This window comes from Gavialis gangeticus, unplaced genomic scaffold (assembly GCF_001723915.1).
Source record: "Gavialis gangeticus isolate Ggan-Ray unplaced genomic scaffold, GavGan_comp1, whole genome shotgun sequence".
Lineage (NCBI taxonomy): Eukaryota > Metazoa > Chordata > Crocodylia > Gavialidae > Gavialis > Gavialis gangeticus.
Genome location: NW_017729001.1, coordinates 12,960,829 through 12,979,549, shown reverse-complemented (window position 1 = coordinate 12,979,549; position 18,721 = coordinate 12,960,829). Strand labels below are relative to the sequence as shown.

The window sequence follows — 18,721 nt, the reverse complement described above, 5'->3', positions numbered from 1 at the left end:
GGTCCCCCCATGGTCCCCTCCCTGCTCCCTATTTACCAGCTCCAAATCCGGCTCTAGCTCCCTGCTGCAGCGGGTGGGGACTGTCCGAATCATGAAAGTTCTCCAAATCTTTTGTGAAGGTTCAGAGAGCTTCAGATCAATTTGGACCTTTTTACTGGTCCCGATTCGATTTCGATTTGGAGATTTGATCACCAAATCGAGCCGAATCTCCTCTGAATCGAATCAACACCCGAAGCTTCACACAGCTCTCCTGTATACTAGACTTGATTTAAGCTGACAAGAGGCCAAGAAGCGATTTGCTAAATATTTTGGATCAACCCTAGCCAGGGAGGTGTTAATTGTCCCTTGGAGGGGAACAGTGACTGTCATCATTAGTCATTTCCTCCTATCAATAATTTCATCTAAATCGTGGTGGGCGAGGTAGGCAAAGGAGAATTCTTCCTTGAGCAGAAATAGAAAAAACACTCCTTTAACCTGGTGAGGGTCCATAAAAAGATAAGAACACTGAGCCCGATGACCTTTACCCTCATGGTGATGCTGACTTGGTGACAACCACCTCTGGGGGGAGTCTGTTCCAGGCTCTTGACGCACAAACCATAAAGTAGTTTTTCCTTATGTCTAATCTGAAGCAAAATTCTAGCAGTTTATGACCATTATTCCTAGTCTTCTCCTGGGGTGCCTTGGCGAACAGATGTTCTCCTAACCCCTGATGTTCTCCCCTTATATACTTAAAGGCTGCCAAGTCCCCCCAAGTCTTCTCTTTTCCAGGCTGAACAGTCCCATGTCCTTCAGCCTCTCCTCATATGGTCCGTTTTCCGGACCTCTAATCATTCATGTGGCTCTCCTCTGGATTCTTTCCAGTATCATGACTCACAAAGCCTCAAGAGATTTTGTCAACATAAATCCCTTCACATTGGTTATTTTTAGGATTTCCTCTTTAAAATTATACAATGGTCATTAAAATAAGTTGCGTGACAGAAATTCTTGAAAATCAAGGAGTTCCCCATAATGAGAGCGTCCAGATGAGTGTGGACGTGTCTCTTGTAGCATTTCAAAGCTCTTTGAGATGCTGCAAAAGACACATGTGGGAAGGAAACAATGTTCCCTGTGCTGCAAATTGGCAGCACGGGGGCAAAATTAGACCCCTGGCTATCCAGGGGTAAAAAAAAACCACATAGGAAAGAAGCAGGGCAGGGCATGGTCCCGGACCATGTCCTGAGGCAAACGGAGGCTGGGTCCTCCACAGAGATGCTCTGGTAGCCAGCCAGAACATTTCTGTGGTTGGCCCGTGCCCTGGTGCTGAAGCATACTGCCTGCTCATGCAGGGCAGGCAGTATGTCAGCAGCAGGGAGCTGGACCTGGGCGCCTGCCATTAAGTAGGGGGCAGCGGGGATGGAAGAGAGGACCATGGGGGAACCCCTGCTGGCCCCGCTCTCTTCCCCCGACCTCCGATCGCTGCCCCACCATCCCGGCACTATTGGATGGGTGGGAAAGCCATTGGGGGGGGGGGGGGGGGGCCTGCAGGAGCCGGCAGGGGATGGGGCCAGACGGGGCAGCAATCCAGGAGAATGAGAGCGCAAGCGGGGGTGGGCCATGTGGCCCCTGTGGAGGGGTGTTGTAACCCCTGTAAGGGGCAGTCAATGAGGTGTGCAGGGGGGCTGCATCCTGTGGGGGGCAAGGAATCCACCCCTCCTGAGCAGCCCCCTCCCCCTGCACAGTCTCTCCACAATCCACCCACACATCTCACGGCCCTCCACATCCCCCCACACCCCTCATCCTCCCAGCACACACCTTGCATGCCCAGCTGCCAGACAGGATGTGAACTGCTGGCAGGAGCTGTGGCTGCAGGGGCAGATGTCTCCACATCCCAATTAGTGAAGGGGTCACAGGGAGCTCTAACTGCTCTATGGTAAGCTGCAGTGGGTAAAGGGTTTAGGGCACTCTCAGGGCTGCTTTAGCAGTCCAGCTGGCACAAGGGGTACCAAAGGCAAGCAGCAAAACCTTTAAAAAAGTCTTCAGAATTCATTTTATTATTATGATAGAGACACTAGAAGGCTTCCAAATTGCTTTAACACTGTAGATATATCAATAAAACATTGCCCAACTGATCACTGTCTCTCACTCTCTCCATCTAGTGGTCTTTTGTTTTAATTGTGGAGAAACATGGATTTCAGGGTATTTTACAGACTGACTTCGGGATTTTTTTTTTTTTAAAAATCAGGAATTTTTCAGTTTTCAAATAGGGAACACCAGAATTCCTGCTAGGGAGGCAAGTGGCAGAACCCAGGCAGAGGAGCCTGCTCAGAGCTGGCACCTTGGACCCAGCTGGAGGTGGCTGACCTCTTGGCTAACTGGGGCCAGGAGGACATGCTTTGACAGTTCAAAGCAGACCACCACATCCAGAACATCTTCCCGGAGATAGCTGCCCAGGTGGCCGGGCAGGGGCACACATGGCAATAGTATGACACAAAGACCAACTCTGCAGCCACAGCCCGCTGGCAGCTGGCCCAAAGGGGCAGATGCCTCTACTGGCTATGCAGTCTCCATCTGGGTCTCGCAGATGCACAGCAAGTCACAGCTAGGTAGCAGCCCCCACTACCAGACTGCTGCAGTGGGTAAAGGGTACAGGGCACTCTCAGGGCTGCTTTAGCATTCCAGCTGGCACAAGGGGTAGCATCCCCAGGTACCAATTGGCTGGGCCCCAGAAGTTCCTGAGAACAAGTAGGCCTGAGCTACTTGCCAGGGCAGCTTTTTGTACTGATGGGGCCAGGAAAGGACAGCTTTTTATACTGCTGGGGACAACACAGGTGCTGGCCCCGGGCTCTAGCTCCCCCTGGCTGCAGATCTAGGAGGAGCCAGGCAGGGTTATTTTGCCCTAAGTGGCACAATTTGCCCCACACCAAAGTGCATGCCTAGGCACGTGTGCTGAGGCAAAAAGCCCCAGCTCAAACTTACACCGCTTCTATCTGAGCTGCTGCAAGTGCACATGCTTGCATGTGTGGACGCACCCAATGGAGAAAATAATAATAAAAAAGAAATCAGAAAAAAAGATCCAAAAGTAGGAGGGGACTTATTTCTCTTGCTACTACAAAATGCAGATTTTAAAACTGTCCAAAAATAATTTTTATTTAAAAGTGATCAGGTTCTCTTCAAAAAATGAAAAGCCTTTTTTTTTTTTTTTTTTTTTTTTAAAGTTTGGGGACAGAAAAGCTCAACCAAAAATATCTCCCTTTCCATCTCCTCCCCCAACCAAAAAAAAGGATTAGACCTTTTAAAAAAGTAGAATTTTTTAATGAAACAGTATGCCAAGTCTTTGATAATGCTATTTTGGCCAAACAGCATCTCATTGTCAAGAATCTTCCATGAAATTATTTTTACCATCTCCACCTGAAACCTTAGGAAAAAAATCATGGATATGGCAATCTTGGGATCCTCTCAGAAGAGGAGAGAGAGAGAGACATCAAAGAGTTTCCAACTAAAGTTTTATTCCTGTGTTAACACTAAGCTTCATGAACGAGAGCTTCAGTCAGTACAGCCCCAAAGGCAGATACAGCCAGTCTACTGTTGGCCTGAGTGAGGTGCACAAGAGATCCTGCACTGTACTAGCATTTACTGATTTAAATACCCAAATATTTGCTTTCTTTCAAACATTTCCCAGAGATTTGGTGGCAAAGTGTTCCTGGATGGTGGCACAGCAGAGGAAAGGGAAAGAGCAGGCCTCATGCTGTTCAGATGCACACTCAGCTTTGCCAGAACCAGAGGTTGGAACTGGTCCTGTAGGCCTTAATCATTCAAAGCCCCTGTGGAAATCTCACAGGAGAATAAGGTCTGCATAGGCACCACTCAGCTACAGAGGACAGCTTATCAAGGGAGAGGTGAGGAACACGACAGAAATGGGAGAAGAGAATTGTTAATTATTTCACAAAGTGCCATAAACATGCAGGATGCTTTACAGGACATGCACATGCAAGGTCCTTCCCAAACACAGCTTACAGTTGAACTCAAAACAACTACTATACTCAGGACAACTGCTGTGGCACAGATTGCTGGGGCTTAAGAAATGAAACAGATCTGGATGGAGAGGGAACCATACAATAGTCTGTGCCCACCGGCCTGGAACAAGTGGGGCACCTGCCCAAGTTCCCAGGATCCACTATCCAGAGCTTCAGCTTCCCATTTCTCAGAAACACCCTGGGAGTGTCTCCCCCTTTGCTACCATCCCATCACAGCTCCATCCTGCTCTGATGTTCTCCTAGGATTACAGAAATGTCACCAGTTGCTTCTCAGTGAGTAAGAGCTCAAAACAGGTTATTTCTCTCTCTCAAAACTTGTGGTCGCAGACACTCCACTCTGGACATGGCTGGTGGAGGAACAGGCAAGTCTGCTATTGGTTCTATTAACACATCACTACAAACCTAGCTCATAATTAAGGGCTGCTAGTGTTTGCCCTAGAAAACTCAAAGACAGCCCACTCATGCAGTCATTTCTTTCACCTCCTCTTTCCTCCTGCAGCCTTGCCATGGTACATGGAATCTAACTGGGGCTCATTGATTGAGTTGTTACCCTGACCCTGAAAAGGCAACTTAGTAAAAGGAGACATGACAGAGGATGAAGCCCTGATTCTTACAAGCATTGTGTCCCTTCCCCTTCAGAATGCCCCTCCAATCCAAGACTGGAAGGGGTCAGGAGAACATGGGAAAAGCCATATCATATTTAACTTCCCAGACATGTCTTGAACAAAGAGAATCCCCAACCTGCAACCAACGTTTGGAATATTTCTTGAAGCAGACACCACTGGAATGTATGGAAACAGGTCTCTGCTTCCCGATCACAGCAAGGAGTCTGGGAATGGGTCAGTTTACTCACCTGGATCTGGCCTTTCCCCATGATCCTGTCAGTGGTCTCTCCATCCTCTTTGGTGAGCTTGGTCTTGTTATAGCATTTTTCATAGCACAGAATCCGCAGGGTCTGCGAGCCCTCCAGCTCAATTTCAAACTCCTTTAGCACATCCAGGAAGCAGAAGAATAGCAATAAGTTAACAAGGACACAATACAGGCACTGTGATGCTTTATTCAGCATCATCAAAACCTGCCTGATGGGACGAGAGATAAAACCTATCTTGCCCAATGGAGTCAGTCTTCAGAGGGGCTGAACAGGACTGTGGTCAATACATGTAGGGGGTACTTTGAATATTGCCTGAAGAGAATGTCTGGTACCCTTGTTCATAGTCTACTCATTGAGAGAAATTGATGGTCCCATATTTCTGGCATTTAATTATGTTCCAATGCATTTAAAACAAACCTGCTACAAAGATCCAGGGTGCCTAAAGCTGAGGGTTTAATAACTATCCCTCCCTTTCCTTCCAAAACACTTCTTATTCAATACATTTCTACAGATGACACTTGTTTTTTTGTTTGTTTTTTTTTAATACCTTATATCTACTCAATTATCATCCATGTAATCATCTGCCTGACAATGCAATATCCCTCTGTGGCTTACAGACTCTCTTCATCAGTGATGCTGCAAGATAAATCACCCACAAATGCAAAGAGCCAAGAGGAAATGACAGGAAGCTTGCACAAAATGCGCTCTCAGATGCGCTGTGCATACTAAGAGTCCAGACTGCGCAGCACAGATTATACACTGAACAGCCTCTTCATTTCTAAATGTTCTGCCCTCAGGGGAATAACCAAGGTCCCACACATCAGACAATTCATACCACGAACACCCCAACCCACCTCGTTCCAATTGGGCTCTGTGGTGTCCCTGTAAACACGGGTCTTAGCTTTGTTCACAAAATACCCGAAGGAATCCACCTCTAATGTGCAGTACAGATCTGGAGGGAAGAAAGAAACAAAACATTTGTTACAAGTACCAGAATCTCTTGCTATCCAAACTGGCTCTTATGTGTTTCTTTACCTAAAGGCCTCTGTCTGCTGATGCTCCTAGCCCTGGCATAACTAACTCATTGCAAACCCAGGTGTGAATGGGCTACATGGGTCAGCTAACCCAAACACCACATTTCACTGTTGGGAGCATCCCCACTGAGGAGTGGCTCCTGGGGTAAGGTGTAAGGATGACAGTAAAAACCTCTTCAGACCCTTCACACATACTCCAAGTGGTTGTCATTCACTGATGCCAGAGAGTCTTCAATTTATCCTTAACTGGTAGAAGCTTCATGTCTTGTGTCAGAAAAGGTCCTCCACGTACAGGAATAAATCCCAGGGGGGGGCGGGGTGAGAGACAGTTACTCAGAGAGAAAGGTACCTGCCCTGCAAGGTATGGTCTCTTCTAACTCTCATTAAAATCCCTGGGAAACTCCCCTGCTGACTTCACTGGAAACTGGACTGTATTCTTCTTAAGTTACTTTAGCTGCTGAGAAAGGGTCTCTCTCCTCACTCTGCTCAGCTTTGCCCAGTCCTTCAGCAAAACCTCAATCTTGTGTTTATTACAATCTCCTGACTACTGTTACTATGATCTTAAAGATTCTGCCTGACACTTTCACTGCAGTGTTAAACAGGCTTGGAAAATGAACAATAAGGGAGCTAAGCAGGCAGGAAATACAGTAGCATCTTAACAGCAAAATGATTAGTTCTTGAGCCCCAGCTATTTGAGTGCCTTAACAGCACAAAAAGCTGCTCAGTATCCTGCCAGATTTGCAGATGCCCCAACTCCTTTCCTACTCACCAGTCTCTCAGGCACTGCAATCCCAGCTTAATCCTGGTCCTGCCACCTCGATACCCAAAATACACCATACAATACAGCTCTACTAGCCAACTCCCTCTGCACCTCCCCAAGTATATCACCTATCTGCAACTCACTCGAACTCTGTTTGAATCCTGTGGCAGAATGGACGATCACGTTCAGGAATCCATAGAGCCCGGGGGATTCATCATCTGTGCAAAAAGAGTTTGGTTACAGCTTAAAGGAAGGCCTGGAAATGAGACTTTCATCACTGAGATTTATGGGTGCATGGCAAAGCATCTATAAATGGGTCCCAGGCAGGGGAGAGTGAGGCAATGTTTTAATAAGGAGTTATAATTCATGTCATGCACTGCTTCTGCCCCAGGGCACTCCTGACAAATTGGACAGTTGTACAATCATACTTTACCATGTTTAAGTATGTTTTTCTTTCCCATGTTGCTGTGTGAAAAGCAGGAAATTGACTGACTACAGGGAACACCATATACAGAGAACTACCAAACTCACAAATGGAACCAAACCCTAATGGACCACTGTAGGCTTCTACCCTGAGAACAGGGTCTGCTTGTGTCCAGTACTTCCAGAGTATGAGATGGTCCTTGTTCCCTGGTGCTCAAGATATAAAAAGGCAAAAATCAGACAAGGGCTGGAAGGGAGACAGGCCCTAGGCAATAAAGGGGTTGCCCAGAGTCACACCACGACAGTGGCAAGGCTGGGAGTGAGGTTGGTCTCTTTAGATTTCTCTTATGTCTGTAACCTTTCAGCAATGCTGAGCTTAACTGTTACTCTCAACAACCCTGGGTAAAACGTCTCAGACAGGAGGGTGATTCCTGAGTTGTTGGCACCCCTTGTAGCTTCAGTCAGGCATTGTGAGGAACCACTGACTGTGCACAGAGGCACTTTGCACAAATTACATCTGGCCTCAAATTTACAAACCTAATGCTGCACAGGTTTCTCCGCAATCTTCTTACAGCAACCAGCGCAGGGGCTTCCAAGCATGCGACTGGCCCCCCAGAGATTGGTTTCAGTTGATATTTTTACCACTCAGGCAGCAGCAATGCCAGTTATTGCAATAGAAATTCCAGTCAGGTGCACAGGCCAAACATTTCAATCAGCATAAAAGCAATTTCCTGTTAATGCCTCCAGCCAACAAGCAGAGAGAGAGCAAAGCAGAACAGACTGTACCTCCCTTACCCTGTCATTTGGAAATCCCCTGGCCTACCTTCTCTGCAGGGAGGACACCAGAGCTTACACCTTTTTCTCAGATCCAAATTGATCATCTTAAAATTGCCAGTTTAAAAAAAAAACAAAACAAAACACACACACAGGAGCAACTCTCATGGCTACATCTTCTGCTAGGAAAGCAGTAGGCTGGTCCTAGGACAGTTCCCAAATTCAGGGTTGCAACCTCAAATGGGCACTTACACAGACATTGAATTAGACTGGAAGTTAGGTTTAGAGCCCCAAAGCAAGATCGCAGTCTAGAAAACCAGAACTGCTGCTATAGAAAGGAGAAGTGTGGCTGATCTGGCCAGGGGATGAATGATGTAAGGAGGAAAAGGGAAGAGGACTGAGTGCATAAGAGTAATGGGAAAAATGAAAGAATTATCAAAATAAAAAGAAAATTTAACCAGAGCCAGTGGAAGATATGGAGGATAGTGTGAAAACAGGCAGAGGTTCTGCATGCACATGGGGGCAAAACAAGAAGTGCATGCGTTTTTCAGCCTTTATTTATACTGCAGAAATCAGTAATGGTCGGACCTTGGACCACACCCTCCCAGCCCTGCTCCTTTCCTTTCTGCTACCTCTTATCCACTCAAACTACACCATACAAGCTGGGTACACATGGGCTCCAGCCATCGCTCTGCTGGGGCCACCAGTCTCTTGTGGCTCACTCAAAGCCTTTTATTGAAGGAAAAAACTGGAAGAGGATAAGGGAAATATAAGAGGGCAGGCAGGACCTTGTTGTTTTTAACAGCAGCTGTTGACAACCACTCACCTTCTTTATTGATGGTAAGGGGAATGTTGTGGACAGTCTGAAGCTTGACACATGAGTTGGTCAACATCTGGAGCTCCACTGATGTGAGCGAGAAGCTTTTAAAGCCTGCCAAGGAAATTCAGAGAGGCAATGGCATCAGCACAGGAAATGGCTTCTCAGGCACTGCCTGGTGACAATACAACAGAACATGCATGTACCTAAAGGGAACCATAGATGAAGCCCTGACTTCCTATCAATACCTCTAGAAGCCTGCTGCACATCTGCAGTACCTCACTGATTTAATGTTCAGAGGATTAAAGTCTCTGGGCACCACAAAAGAAACCAGAGACACTCCTCCTTGCAACCATAACCAACCCCATTCCAAAAAAATGAGTCGCTCCTCTTCAGGTCAGAGACAGAGGGAAGGAATGGGCCTTTTACTGTGCTCCAAAAAGCATACAACTCCAGCTCTGGCTGGCTGATGCCAGAGGTGACTCCACTGCTGAGAGATCTCCTTGGCCCCCAACTCCCAAAGAGTCAGATCTGGGAACTGCAATCAAACCCATCTTCCACTCATCACAGCTGTAGTAAAAGGGCAGAAGGACAGGAAGCAGCCATGCTGGCCTCGCAGGTCCTCTGGGATAGGAAGCCAGCCTCACCTAACTCCCTGGGATTCAGATAGCCATGGACAACCCTTATCCTTCCCCCAGCACAGGAAGAGCACAAATGCTGCAGCTACTCAGCCAGACAGTCTCTGTGACTCCTTGAGACAGGGGCTCCAGCTGGCAGAGGGACACTTACATTTCTTCTGCTGTTCCCGGATGTTTTCTCTCCACTCAGCACGTTCATAGTCTGATGAGATGAGGAACGTGTAACTCTGTGGAGAGAGTGTCAGGGAAATGGGGAGCACATCAGGTTGACTTGCCCAGAGCAGGTCCACCACCCACCAGGCAAAGTCACATCTCACTGGTGCTCCTCACATCATTGATCTGTTAGTATCCACTGAAATCACAGCATTGTCCTCTCCCTCCACTGTGTAACACCACAACCAGTCAGGGGTACTTCAGTCCAAGCTATCACAAAGCACTGCCCTGCAAATGGCAGGTGAGACTTGGGCTGCTGTAATAGCTGGGTGCTCCCCGCAACACCTCCTGGCTGTGCTCCAGTGCAGGGGTGGGCTGACACTGGTCTAGGAGGACAGACATCAAAGATGCCTATGGTCCAAACATCAGCAAGCTGGCTCTTGTAATGATCCAACGACAAGTGCATGTGGATGCAATGTCACCCACCAACAGCAACACAGGCCTCTCCCATTTGCTACAGGAGACTCTCCATGATTGTTTAACAGCAGTAGTGCCAAAGCAGGTGGCTGTAATGGAACTGAAACAAGGGGAGCCCCAGGTGAAGGAACACAGGCACTTCCGCTCTGTCAGGGGAGGGGATGAGGCACGGGGTTCTGATTATGTTTGTGCAACGCAGACTGTCCAACTTAGCTGGTGTCCCCAGGCTGCTCCTCTGTGCCTGCTGCCAGCCATTAGTGTGCAGGACAACACTCAAGCCGATTTAATTTCTTTGTACAGAGAACAGCATCACAAAGAGGAAGTTACAAGCCTGCTTACACCACATCCACCACCCTGTACATGAGGCCTGGGCAAAGTGCATGGAGCTACTTACCTTGCCATTGCGGTTGTGCACCCGGAAAGCCATGTTGGGGGACATCAGCAGCAGCAGAGACTCCTGCTCAGAGAGCTTCTTTTTCAACCTCTCAATGACTTTGCTGCCCTTATTCGCCTTCTGGAGAAAAGAAAGAGACAACATGAAGGTCACGCTCCAGCACCAACACAGAGAATAAGACTAGGCTCAGCTTTTAGATGGATTTGCCCCTGCCCTCTGAGGGGGCACAGCCTTATCCCAGGCAACAGAGGGCCTGCCAGCAGGGCAGGTAGGGCCCCACCCCACTCAGGGAAGTGGGAATTATAAGTTCAGGCAATAAATGTACTTCATGCTCTAGCCCCGAGTCCCACTTGCAGATAATGTGAACAGCCCTTGCAGACCAAGGCACTCTGCAGGGGAAGCCATTCACCAACCCAGGCAGAACAATGTATGCTCCAGTCCAGAGTGGCTGCAGCTGCCACAGCACAGCACAAAGTGTACTTTCAAGAGCATCTTTACTTAGGGAGCACACAGATAAAACAGCATCCCGGAGCCAGCATTCTATGTAGAGACAGCAGCCTGTGGTCCTTTCCCCATCCCTGTGAACCTGTTTTCTGCAGTCACCCACCACCAAGTTTTTCCTTGGACAAACCCTAGATCCTAGAATTCAGCTATGGCATTGTTTGACCCTCTTGCATCTCGAGACACCTGTAAACTGTGACTTAGCAGTTGAGTTAGCAAAAATACTTTTCCCCACAGGTGATTTCATAGCACACCATTCTTCCTAGGTAACCCTCAGAGAGCTAGCAGGGACCATGGGGTTGAAATCCCCTTTGTAACTAGGGGCAAAAGGTGCAAGTGAAGGTCCGTGCACTTTGCTGGTCACTGGGCAGGGTCTCAGCAGTTGCATCTTGGCTGTTCTCACAATAGGCTGACTTGGATTCTACCATCTTTGAGAAAATCCAGACCTAGCAAGTGAGGAAAGGCCAAAGTTTAGAAACACAGAGGCCCATAGTGGACTGTGGGCAGCTAAAACATTCAGTTAATTTCTCTGGACACCTCCTCCTGCTCTGGGATCAGCTAGGTCCCAAGTACACCTTAAAAGCTGGTATGGATGTAGCAAAAATTCTTCTCTGTTTACAACCAAAACCGTAAGAACCACACAATGCTCCTCTCAGTTCATGCTTCCAGCTAGAGCATAGCCAAAATCTAACACCAGCACAGGACATGGAGATGAGAGGCAAAGAGTTAACCTACAGCTGCTGTGTGGAGATACTGAACCTTTGTCATTCCTATGTGCTTACAGGACACCAGCACTCAGGGTTCAGCATATAAACCCTGAGTTTGGCCTCATAACAGCCGACCGCATATCAGGTACACATGTAACTAGTACTTTAGTTGTCCTGGGGGCCTCATCCAAGTAGCATGGCTTAGCAGGACTACTGGGCAACCACACTCATTCACCCCAGGGCACTGCCCTGTCTCCCACTTGAGATGCAGTACATGCTCTGTGCTGGAGAAAAAGTTCTGCTGCTCACCAGTACCTTTTCCCGCTGGATGTCATTCTTGATCTGGGATATCTTGATCTTCATGGCGTCCAGCTCCTCGTCAGGCACGAGCGGGATGTTAGGCACAGCCTCGGCCTCATCCACTGTCTGGAAGCTGAGGTCTGTGAGCGGAATGTACCATTTACAATCATACTGCTGGCTTTTCCTGGAAGGGAGAGGGGACACAACTTTAAGACATTTATGCTCCCTCAGATCCTGGCTTGTTCCCCTTAGTTCAGCTCTGCAGGTCATAGGGTGGTGTCAACAGCTGTAGCTCATTCTGATCCCTACCATGGAAGCACAGTGTAGCTGGGGCTGCTCCTCAGTAACAGAGCTTGGAAAGAGCCATTCCCATTTCAATGCAATGATCAGCATGGTGCCCTCCAATACTGCAAGCCTGCTGCCTCTGGTCCTGGAGGATAGCGATGTTTTTTTCTGAACACTGAGATCTCTTTAAACAACCCCTCCTCAGAGGCAGAACTGGCAGCTTTCTATGTGACAGCTGATGATACAATGCTATACCACTGGGTGACGCATTGGCTTGAGGGAAATGAACCCAGGATCTCTGGATCAATGAAACTGTAAGCCTCTACTGAGCAGGGCAGAAAACCCAACCCTGCTGGCTCAAAGGCTGAGGCAGACTCAGAAAGGACTATGTGGTCTAGCCACCAAAAGGGAGATAGAGGCCACCACTATGTAAGGGCATCATGCAACTAAAAGTGAAGTACTATGGCAAGGGGTATTATGAGAGAAAAAATTAAAGGAGCCTAATGGCATTTGGCCCACACTCCAAGGTCAACAAGCCCACTTGTTAGCAGGCTGCAGAGTGTTCAACTCCTCATGTGACAGGGCCTGTCTTGGAGGGTAGCTTTATGCTGCTGCAGGCACTATCTGGCTGCTCCTTGTACATGTGGCATCCTTGTTCAGTTTGTTCACACAAACCCAGCTTGCTCTCGCTGGACCAGGTTTCTGTCCTGCCCAGCACTTGGCTGACTGTAGGGTGCCAAGCACAGGGCCCAGCATGGGACATCTCACCCTCCAATCTGCTTCTTGAGCTTGGCACACAGGAACAGGTCAGTGAAAAGAAAGACGTGGCGCAGCTTCCGAGCTCCCTCAACCAGCTCCACCATGAAACTGTCCTTCAGGAGCTGCCGGTGCTGTGGATAAGGAAGAGATGGTGCTAGTTAGGGCAGCAAGGGGCCCCAAGCCATCACATGTCACTCCCCGCAAGACAATCGCTGCCCATCCCAGTGCTCTGCCTCCAGGACCTGGGGTCCATTGCTTTAGGCATTTAATTGATTAGCCTGCTTGCCTACTTCTTTCCCCCATCCACACTCTTAATGGGGGCATTATAATCTGAGGCGAAGGGGGCTCTCTGGATTCCTCAGACCCCAACAACTATAAAATGTGCTTTGCACAAACACACTGTGACCTGTGACTGAGCTAGAACCATCCTCACTGGGACTATTCCCATCCATCGAGTAACTTGTTTGCTGACATGCAGTGCACAGTCTGAGAAAGTGGCCAAGTGTCAGCTTTTAACCAGGATCAAATCTCTACCCCCCAGTCAGGGAGATGCCAGGCAGTTTGGAGCAAGGAGAAGAGAGCTACAGACTCTCAGTTGCCTACAACCTGCTGCCAACTCTGGAAGGCTCAGCCAGAACCTCCATGCAAGGCTCCCCTTTCCAGCCACTCCCGAACTTATGAATTTTCCTTTGGGGGTGAAACCTCACCTGCCTGATCTCTGACCACAGGAAACCTCCCTGGAAACATTCAATACAATCTTTCAGCTGGCAAGTCGCTGCCAGGCCACTGGTGCACATACACATAGGGCTTGCCAGCCTCTATAATTTCTGTTACTCCACCATTCATCAGGAGAGGGCAGCAGACACCACCTCTCCATTAAGTTATTGCTGCTGCCCCCATAGGCTACTACCCAGTCCAGGCCAAGATCAAGCTATGCTGTGCGGAGTAAAGGGGAACCCACATATCCCTTCCTCACCTGCCCCTAAACACATACCAGGCTAAACCTCCAACCTTCTAAACAGTGCAAAGAGTCCTGCTGCTTCCCTACTACCACAAGCGCTGCTGAGGGACCATGACCCACTCACACAAGGTATATCTGGCAAATTCACCAGTGTTCCCAAATCAGCCTGTGTTTAAACAGAACCATCTGGATATGTTTTTCCCTTGCATCTGTTTAAAGCCTTTTTATATTCCCTATAAAATTCCTCCAAAGCACAAGACATGAGAGACAGCTATAGTGACAGGATGGAGTGGCACCACCCTGCTCCTTTCAGAAGTGAGGCTCCTAGTTTCCAGGGTCTCAGGGAGTTTCTCAGGCTAATTGGGCATTTTTACATGTGCTCTGGGAGGCATGGGGGGACGCTTTAATTAGCAAGCCATGCTAATTAAAAGTGCTCAACTGTCACATGTATCAGTGTACCTGCAGTGAAAAAATGGTGGTGGGGTGCTTTAAACTAATGCTTGTTCGATGAGCTATAGTTCAAAGCGCCTCGCTGCCATTTTTCAGTGCAGGGACACCGATACACAAGACACTAGAGTCTGATGGAGCGCGTTAATTTCCACACTCCATTAATTCGAGTTAATTAAATCGAGTCTGTTCCGACGTGCTGGATTTCTGTCTGCTCTGATGCACTGTATAGGAGCCCACTGGTTCACATCAGGGAGTGATAGCATCCCCCAGGTCTCTGCTTTGTTAAAGTAAATACTGGAGTATTATTCAAACCAAGCCAGACAGCACATGTTCTTATCAACAAGCCTGAAAAGGTTCCCAGCCCAGTCTCTACTCAGACCTTCCCAAGACAGCCTGAGGGTGAGGCTGGGAAAGGTGAAATCTTGTTACTTTCAAAACAGAGTTTGGGGGGTTTCAATTTGGGGATAAGCTTGATGCTCACAAAAGAGAAACGCTTCTAGCTACCCAGACCCAGGCACTGAGCAGGTGCATGTCCTGCTAGCTTCCCCACGCAGCTCTGCCAACACACATTCATCCCAGCCTGCCACACGGGTGCCCACTTCCACCTAGATACTGAAGAAACTGGGTGCTTTGCTCATATATTATGGCATGATATTATGACATGACAGCTTTATTCTAGCTTTACCCACAACAAGCCTCCAATCCCACACCCAGGGCTCTACCTCATTTCCCCCCCCATCTCTGATACCCAGTACCAGGACTCTTACATGCAGAATCTGCCAATTTTCAGAAGGCAGCAGTAGTCAGCTTTGTGATGCTTCTGACTGGGAAAAAATGGAGTCTGGAAGGGGCTGTGACATCTAGATAGTTACTTGGTGCCAACTTAGAGTTTATGCTACAGTTTCCCAGGGGATGGGCCAAAGTGTTAGCTCACTGCAAAGTTCAACATGCCCACAACACTCTCGTTGCCCAGCACAGGGGTCTTTGCCTGGATCCTCCACACCTGCCTCTCTATATGCTATGATATGGCACCCAGGAGCAGACACAGTGAGGAATACAAGAGCTCGAAGCATCTTAAGCAGCACCTCATCCCCACCTTCATGCTTTGAGCATCAGGAAACCTTCAGTACAGACAAAGATGATGCACCCTCCCAACACCACAGTGGCACTACAACCACTGCTGAGTTCTGGGGAGCAGGAATTAGCATCAGTCCAAGGTCACCTGCCAATCCCAGACCTGACAGCCATGCTACCCATGCTACAGTCACTAGCCAGGAATGCCCCACCCTTCCCTGGTGAACCTGCCCCCTGCTAGCCAACTGCACTCTCTCAGGGCAGGATGCTGAGGACTATGCTGTCCAACAGTGACTCAGGCTCAGAAAGGCCTATGCCAGTTTGATTTTAGGTGGGAACAAGTCTTTTGGCTTCTCCTCTCCAAACCCATGGAGAATGCAGAACACTTGCCTGCATTGATGTCTCTACTGTTCATGTCTACTCCTTTTCTTCCTGTCACGTCCCCAAGGACTAGTGACCTCCGGCCCTGACAGGGAACTAGAAGTGCTCAGCTATAAACAAAGGATGCATCTAGTCAATGGTAAAAAACCCACTTCCCACAGCTGGGAAAGATTTGATTTGAGAAGGGTAAAGGAAGCTGAGAAGGAGGAAGTTTTCAGCAATCCAGACCTCTAACTTAGATCTGAAGAGTACCAATTATGATGCAAATCAGCTCAGCTCCTTTGGGGTGCAAAGAGCAAACAGCTCTTTGTTGCCAGCCACTCACTCACCATCCTTAGGTGTAAATATGTTCTCATGCTTGGATCACTCTCGTTACACAGCTGCTGTCCTGGGGTGCAACGCACAGTACTGACTGCTTGCTCTTTCCCCACTCCGAAGGGCAAATGGCATCATCCTGTCCTGGGGGAGGCAGCCGAAAGGCTCCTTCTGGCAGAGTTAGGCACGTAAGAACCATGGAGACTCACGACAAAGTCATCAACCCAACAAGGTGCTGGCTGTTTGCTCAGTAGCTAAGAAGGAAGTTCTTTCACAGAGCCACTGGGAACAGGATCAGGCCCATTACTTACAGCTTCTGCCCTGCTGAAGGGAAACCATTTGTCTACACTCCCATCTGAAAACAAAGGGCTGGCTCCAAAGCAGCTCTCATCCAAACAGCTACTCCTTCAAGGCAGGGCCTCTTATGGGGCCATAGACTTCTAGTGCCATGCTGCTGGCCGAGCGCCTCCTTCTGAAGTGCATTCTCTGCCAGGCTAAGGGTGTCTGCCAATGGTCTGATGCTTTGATTCCTTGACACAGGGGAAGGAGGGCACAAGCCCATGTGAACGGTTTGACAATTCACTTGTTCTGCTACAGCCAGGGTAGTCAGTCTTGCCTGGTTCTGCCAATGATCCAATTGCAAGGGTACAAGACTCTCAGAGGAAGGAACATCATCTCTGCAAGCAACAAATACCTGGACCAGGGCTCAAGGCAGAACCTGGCAACACGAGTGGAACAATGATAGGACCTACCTGGCCCCCCCATCAAGAGAAGAGCATGAGGAAGGGGGTGACAGAGCAAAGGCAGTAACTAAGTGAGACTGACATGCTAGTATAAACACTGTCATGTGGCATTAGGGTCACAAGCCCATCTGTAGTCATTCCCCCACCTTCCCCCAGGCCCCAGTCAGAGCAGCCGTTACCCTGTTCACAGTAATCTCAGCAGCAAAAATCACCTGTATAGCTTATGCTTATCTGAGGCAATGCTCATCTGCTCAGGTCGTTATTTTAATCAGCATTCAGAGGAGTCACCCAGATCCACAAGACACGGCATTCTCATCCAGAAAGGGACCCCTTGGGAGGCCTGGCCAAGGATGTATTTTAGTCAAGCATAGGAAGTCATGGTAGAGGCAGAGGGGATGTATTCCAGTCAGCACCTCAAAGAGAAACACTATGCATGTCTACACATTCATTAATGTGCCATAATTATGGTGCATTAAGTTTAATACCTGTAATAACAGGTATTAATTTAATGTGCTGTAACTGGCACTACTTTGCATTAGTGCAGATGAATGCTTTTTGTGTGATGCTTAATGCCCACTGGGCTAATCTACCACGCATTAGTGCACTGGCACGGTTTTTACCATTGTGCTAATGCACAGTAGAATTAGTCCAAAGGGCATTAATCATCACATGTAGACACACCCACTGAGCACCACTGAGGGGGCGCTTCTCTTTAAAAAGCCCTAGCACGTGCATCTGTTTGGAAGATCTCCTGGCACGGGCAGCTCCTGGAGACATCACCTTGCAAGGCCTCATCTGCCTTGCATGAAGCAGGGAGACTGCAGAGGGGATCTGTGGAACAGCTTGCCATCTCTCTCCCCAAAGGAGAGCACTGAGCTTGATCCAGGGGAAGGATTTAACTGCCAGCATCCCCTGGGACAGAAAAAGCATTCTTTAGAGCTGGGTACAGTAGGTGTGCCCCAGGCTGCTTAGCCCTGACTGGACAGTGGGGGAGAATTTCTAGTAGGGAGCTATTAGGGTCATGTTCTCTGCTGTGATGACTTATCTTGTTGGAAGGGTTCAGCAGGTCAAAGGGAAACAATTAAAGGATTTCCCAACCAGCTTACAACCCACCTCTCCCCAGCCTCCAGGAGTGAGTCAGCATGGCCTTCATTCCTCCCCACTCAGTAAGCACTGAAGGCCTTCCTACTGCCTGATCCCACATGCCCTGCCAGACACCTGGTCTCAGTCACAGAGGTCTCTCCTAAGCAGGTTGGGAACAGAGGAAGCAGATTTCTGTGAGGAGCTCCACAGAGAGAACCCACTGCTCTGGGGACCAGTTATTGGCTCCCTACCCAAACAGATTTCCCCTGGCTGCAAAGGTGTGAGAGACCGAGGGAGCCTCCTGGCAGAGACCAGCCAGCCTAACAGACATGATAGACATGACACCTCTCCCTTGCCTGGGCCTGGAAACCTCTTGATCCCTCTCTGATGGCGCAAGATGCCTGCTGTCATGTGCCCTTTGGACGTTTATATACATGCTTGGAGTGGAAGGGGTGAGGCATTTTTATTATAGTGGCTCATTAATCAAAGTGCCCAGAGTGTCATATGTATCAGCATCCCTGTGCCAAAAAATGGCGGTGGATGCACTTTAACAAAAGCTCAAACAGGCTTTAGTTAAAGCGCCCTGTCACCATTTTTCAGCATGGGGATGCTGATACATATGATGCTGGAGTCTGCTGGAGCGCAGTAATTACCACACTCCAGCAGACTCAATTAATCAAGTCTGCTCTGATGCACTGTAATTACAGCAGGTCAGAGCAGCCTCACTGCACGTGTATAGGTACCCTTTCACTCCAGATAGTGCTGCAGGATGCCAGGTTGTCTGAGGAGGGCTGGGATGTGCAACTTG

General features: G+C 48.6%; 1 protein-coding gene across 2 annotated transcripts in view; it reads right to left on the bottom strand.

The window, feature by feature from the left end:
• The window catches only part of BCR (BCR, RhoGEF and GTPase activating protein), a 160,852-nt gene that overhangs the window by 20,005 nt on the left and 122,126 nt on the right, over nt 1–18,721 (bottom strand). Inside the window, exons 9-17 of one of the 2 annotated variants that reach the window (XM_019506860.1) lie at nt 12,916–13,037; nt 11,878–12,046; nt 10,355–10,474; nt 9,482–9,557; nt 8,702–8,806; nt 6,822–6,896; nt 5,739–5,836; nt 4,867–4,998; nt 3,304–3,394 (exon numbers count right to left, since the gene is read on the bottom strand). In XM_019506860.1, the coding sequence (XP_019362405.1) occupies nt 3,350–3,394; nt 4,867–4,998; nt 5,739–5,836; nt 6,822–6,896; nt 8,702–8,806; nt 9,482–9,557; nt 10,355–10,474; nt 11,878–12,046; nt 12,916–13,037 (942 nt within the window). In that variant the 3' untranslated portion in view covers nt 3,304–3,349. Of the gene's footprint in view, nt 1–3,303; nt 3,395–4,866; nt 4,999–5,738; nt 5,837–6,821; nt 6,897–8,701; nt 8,807–9,481; nt 9,558–10,354; nt 10,475–11,877; nt 12,047–12,915; nt 13,038–18,721 lie in introns of those variants that run through there. The other variant, XM_019506859.1, reaches the window with a different exon arrangement.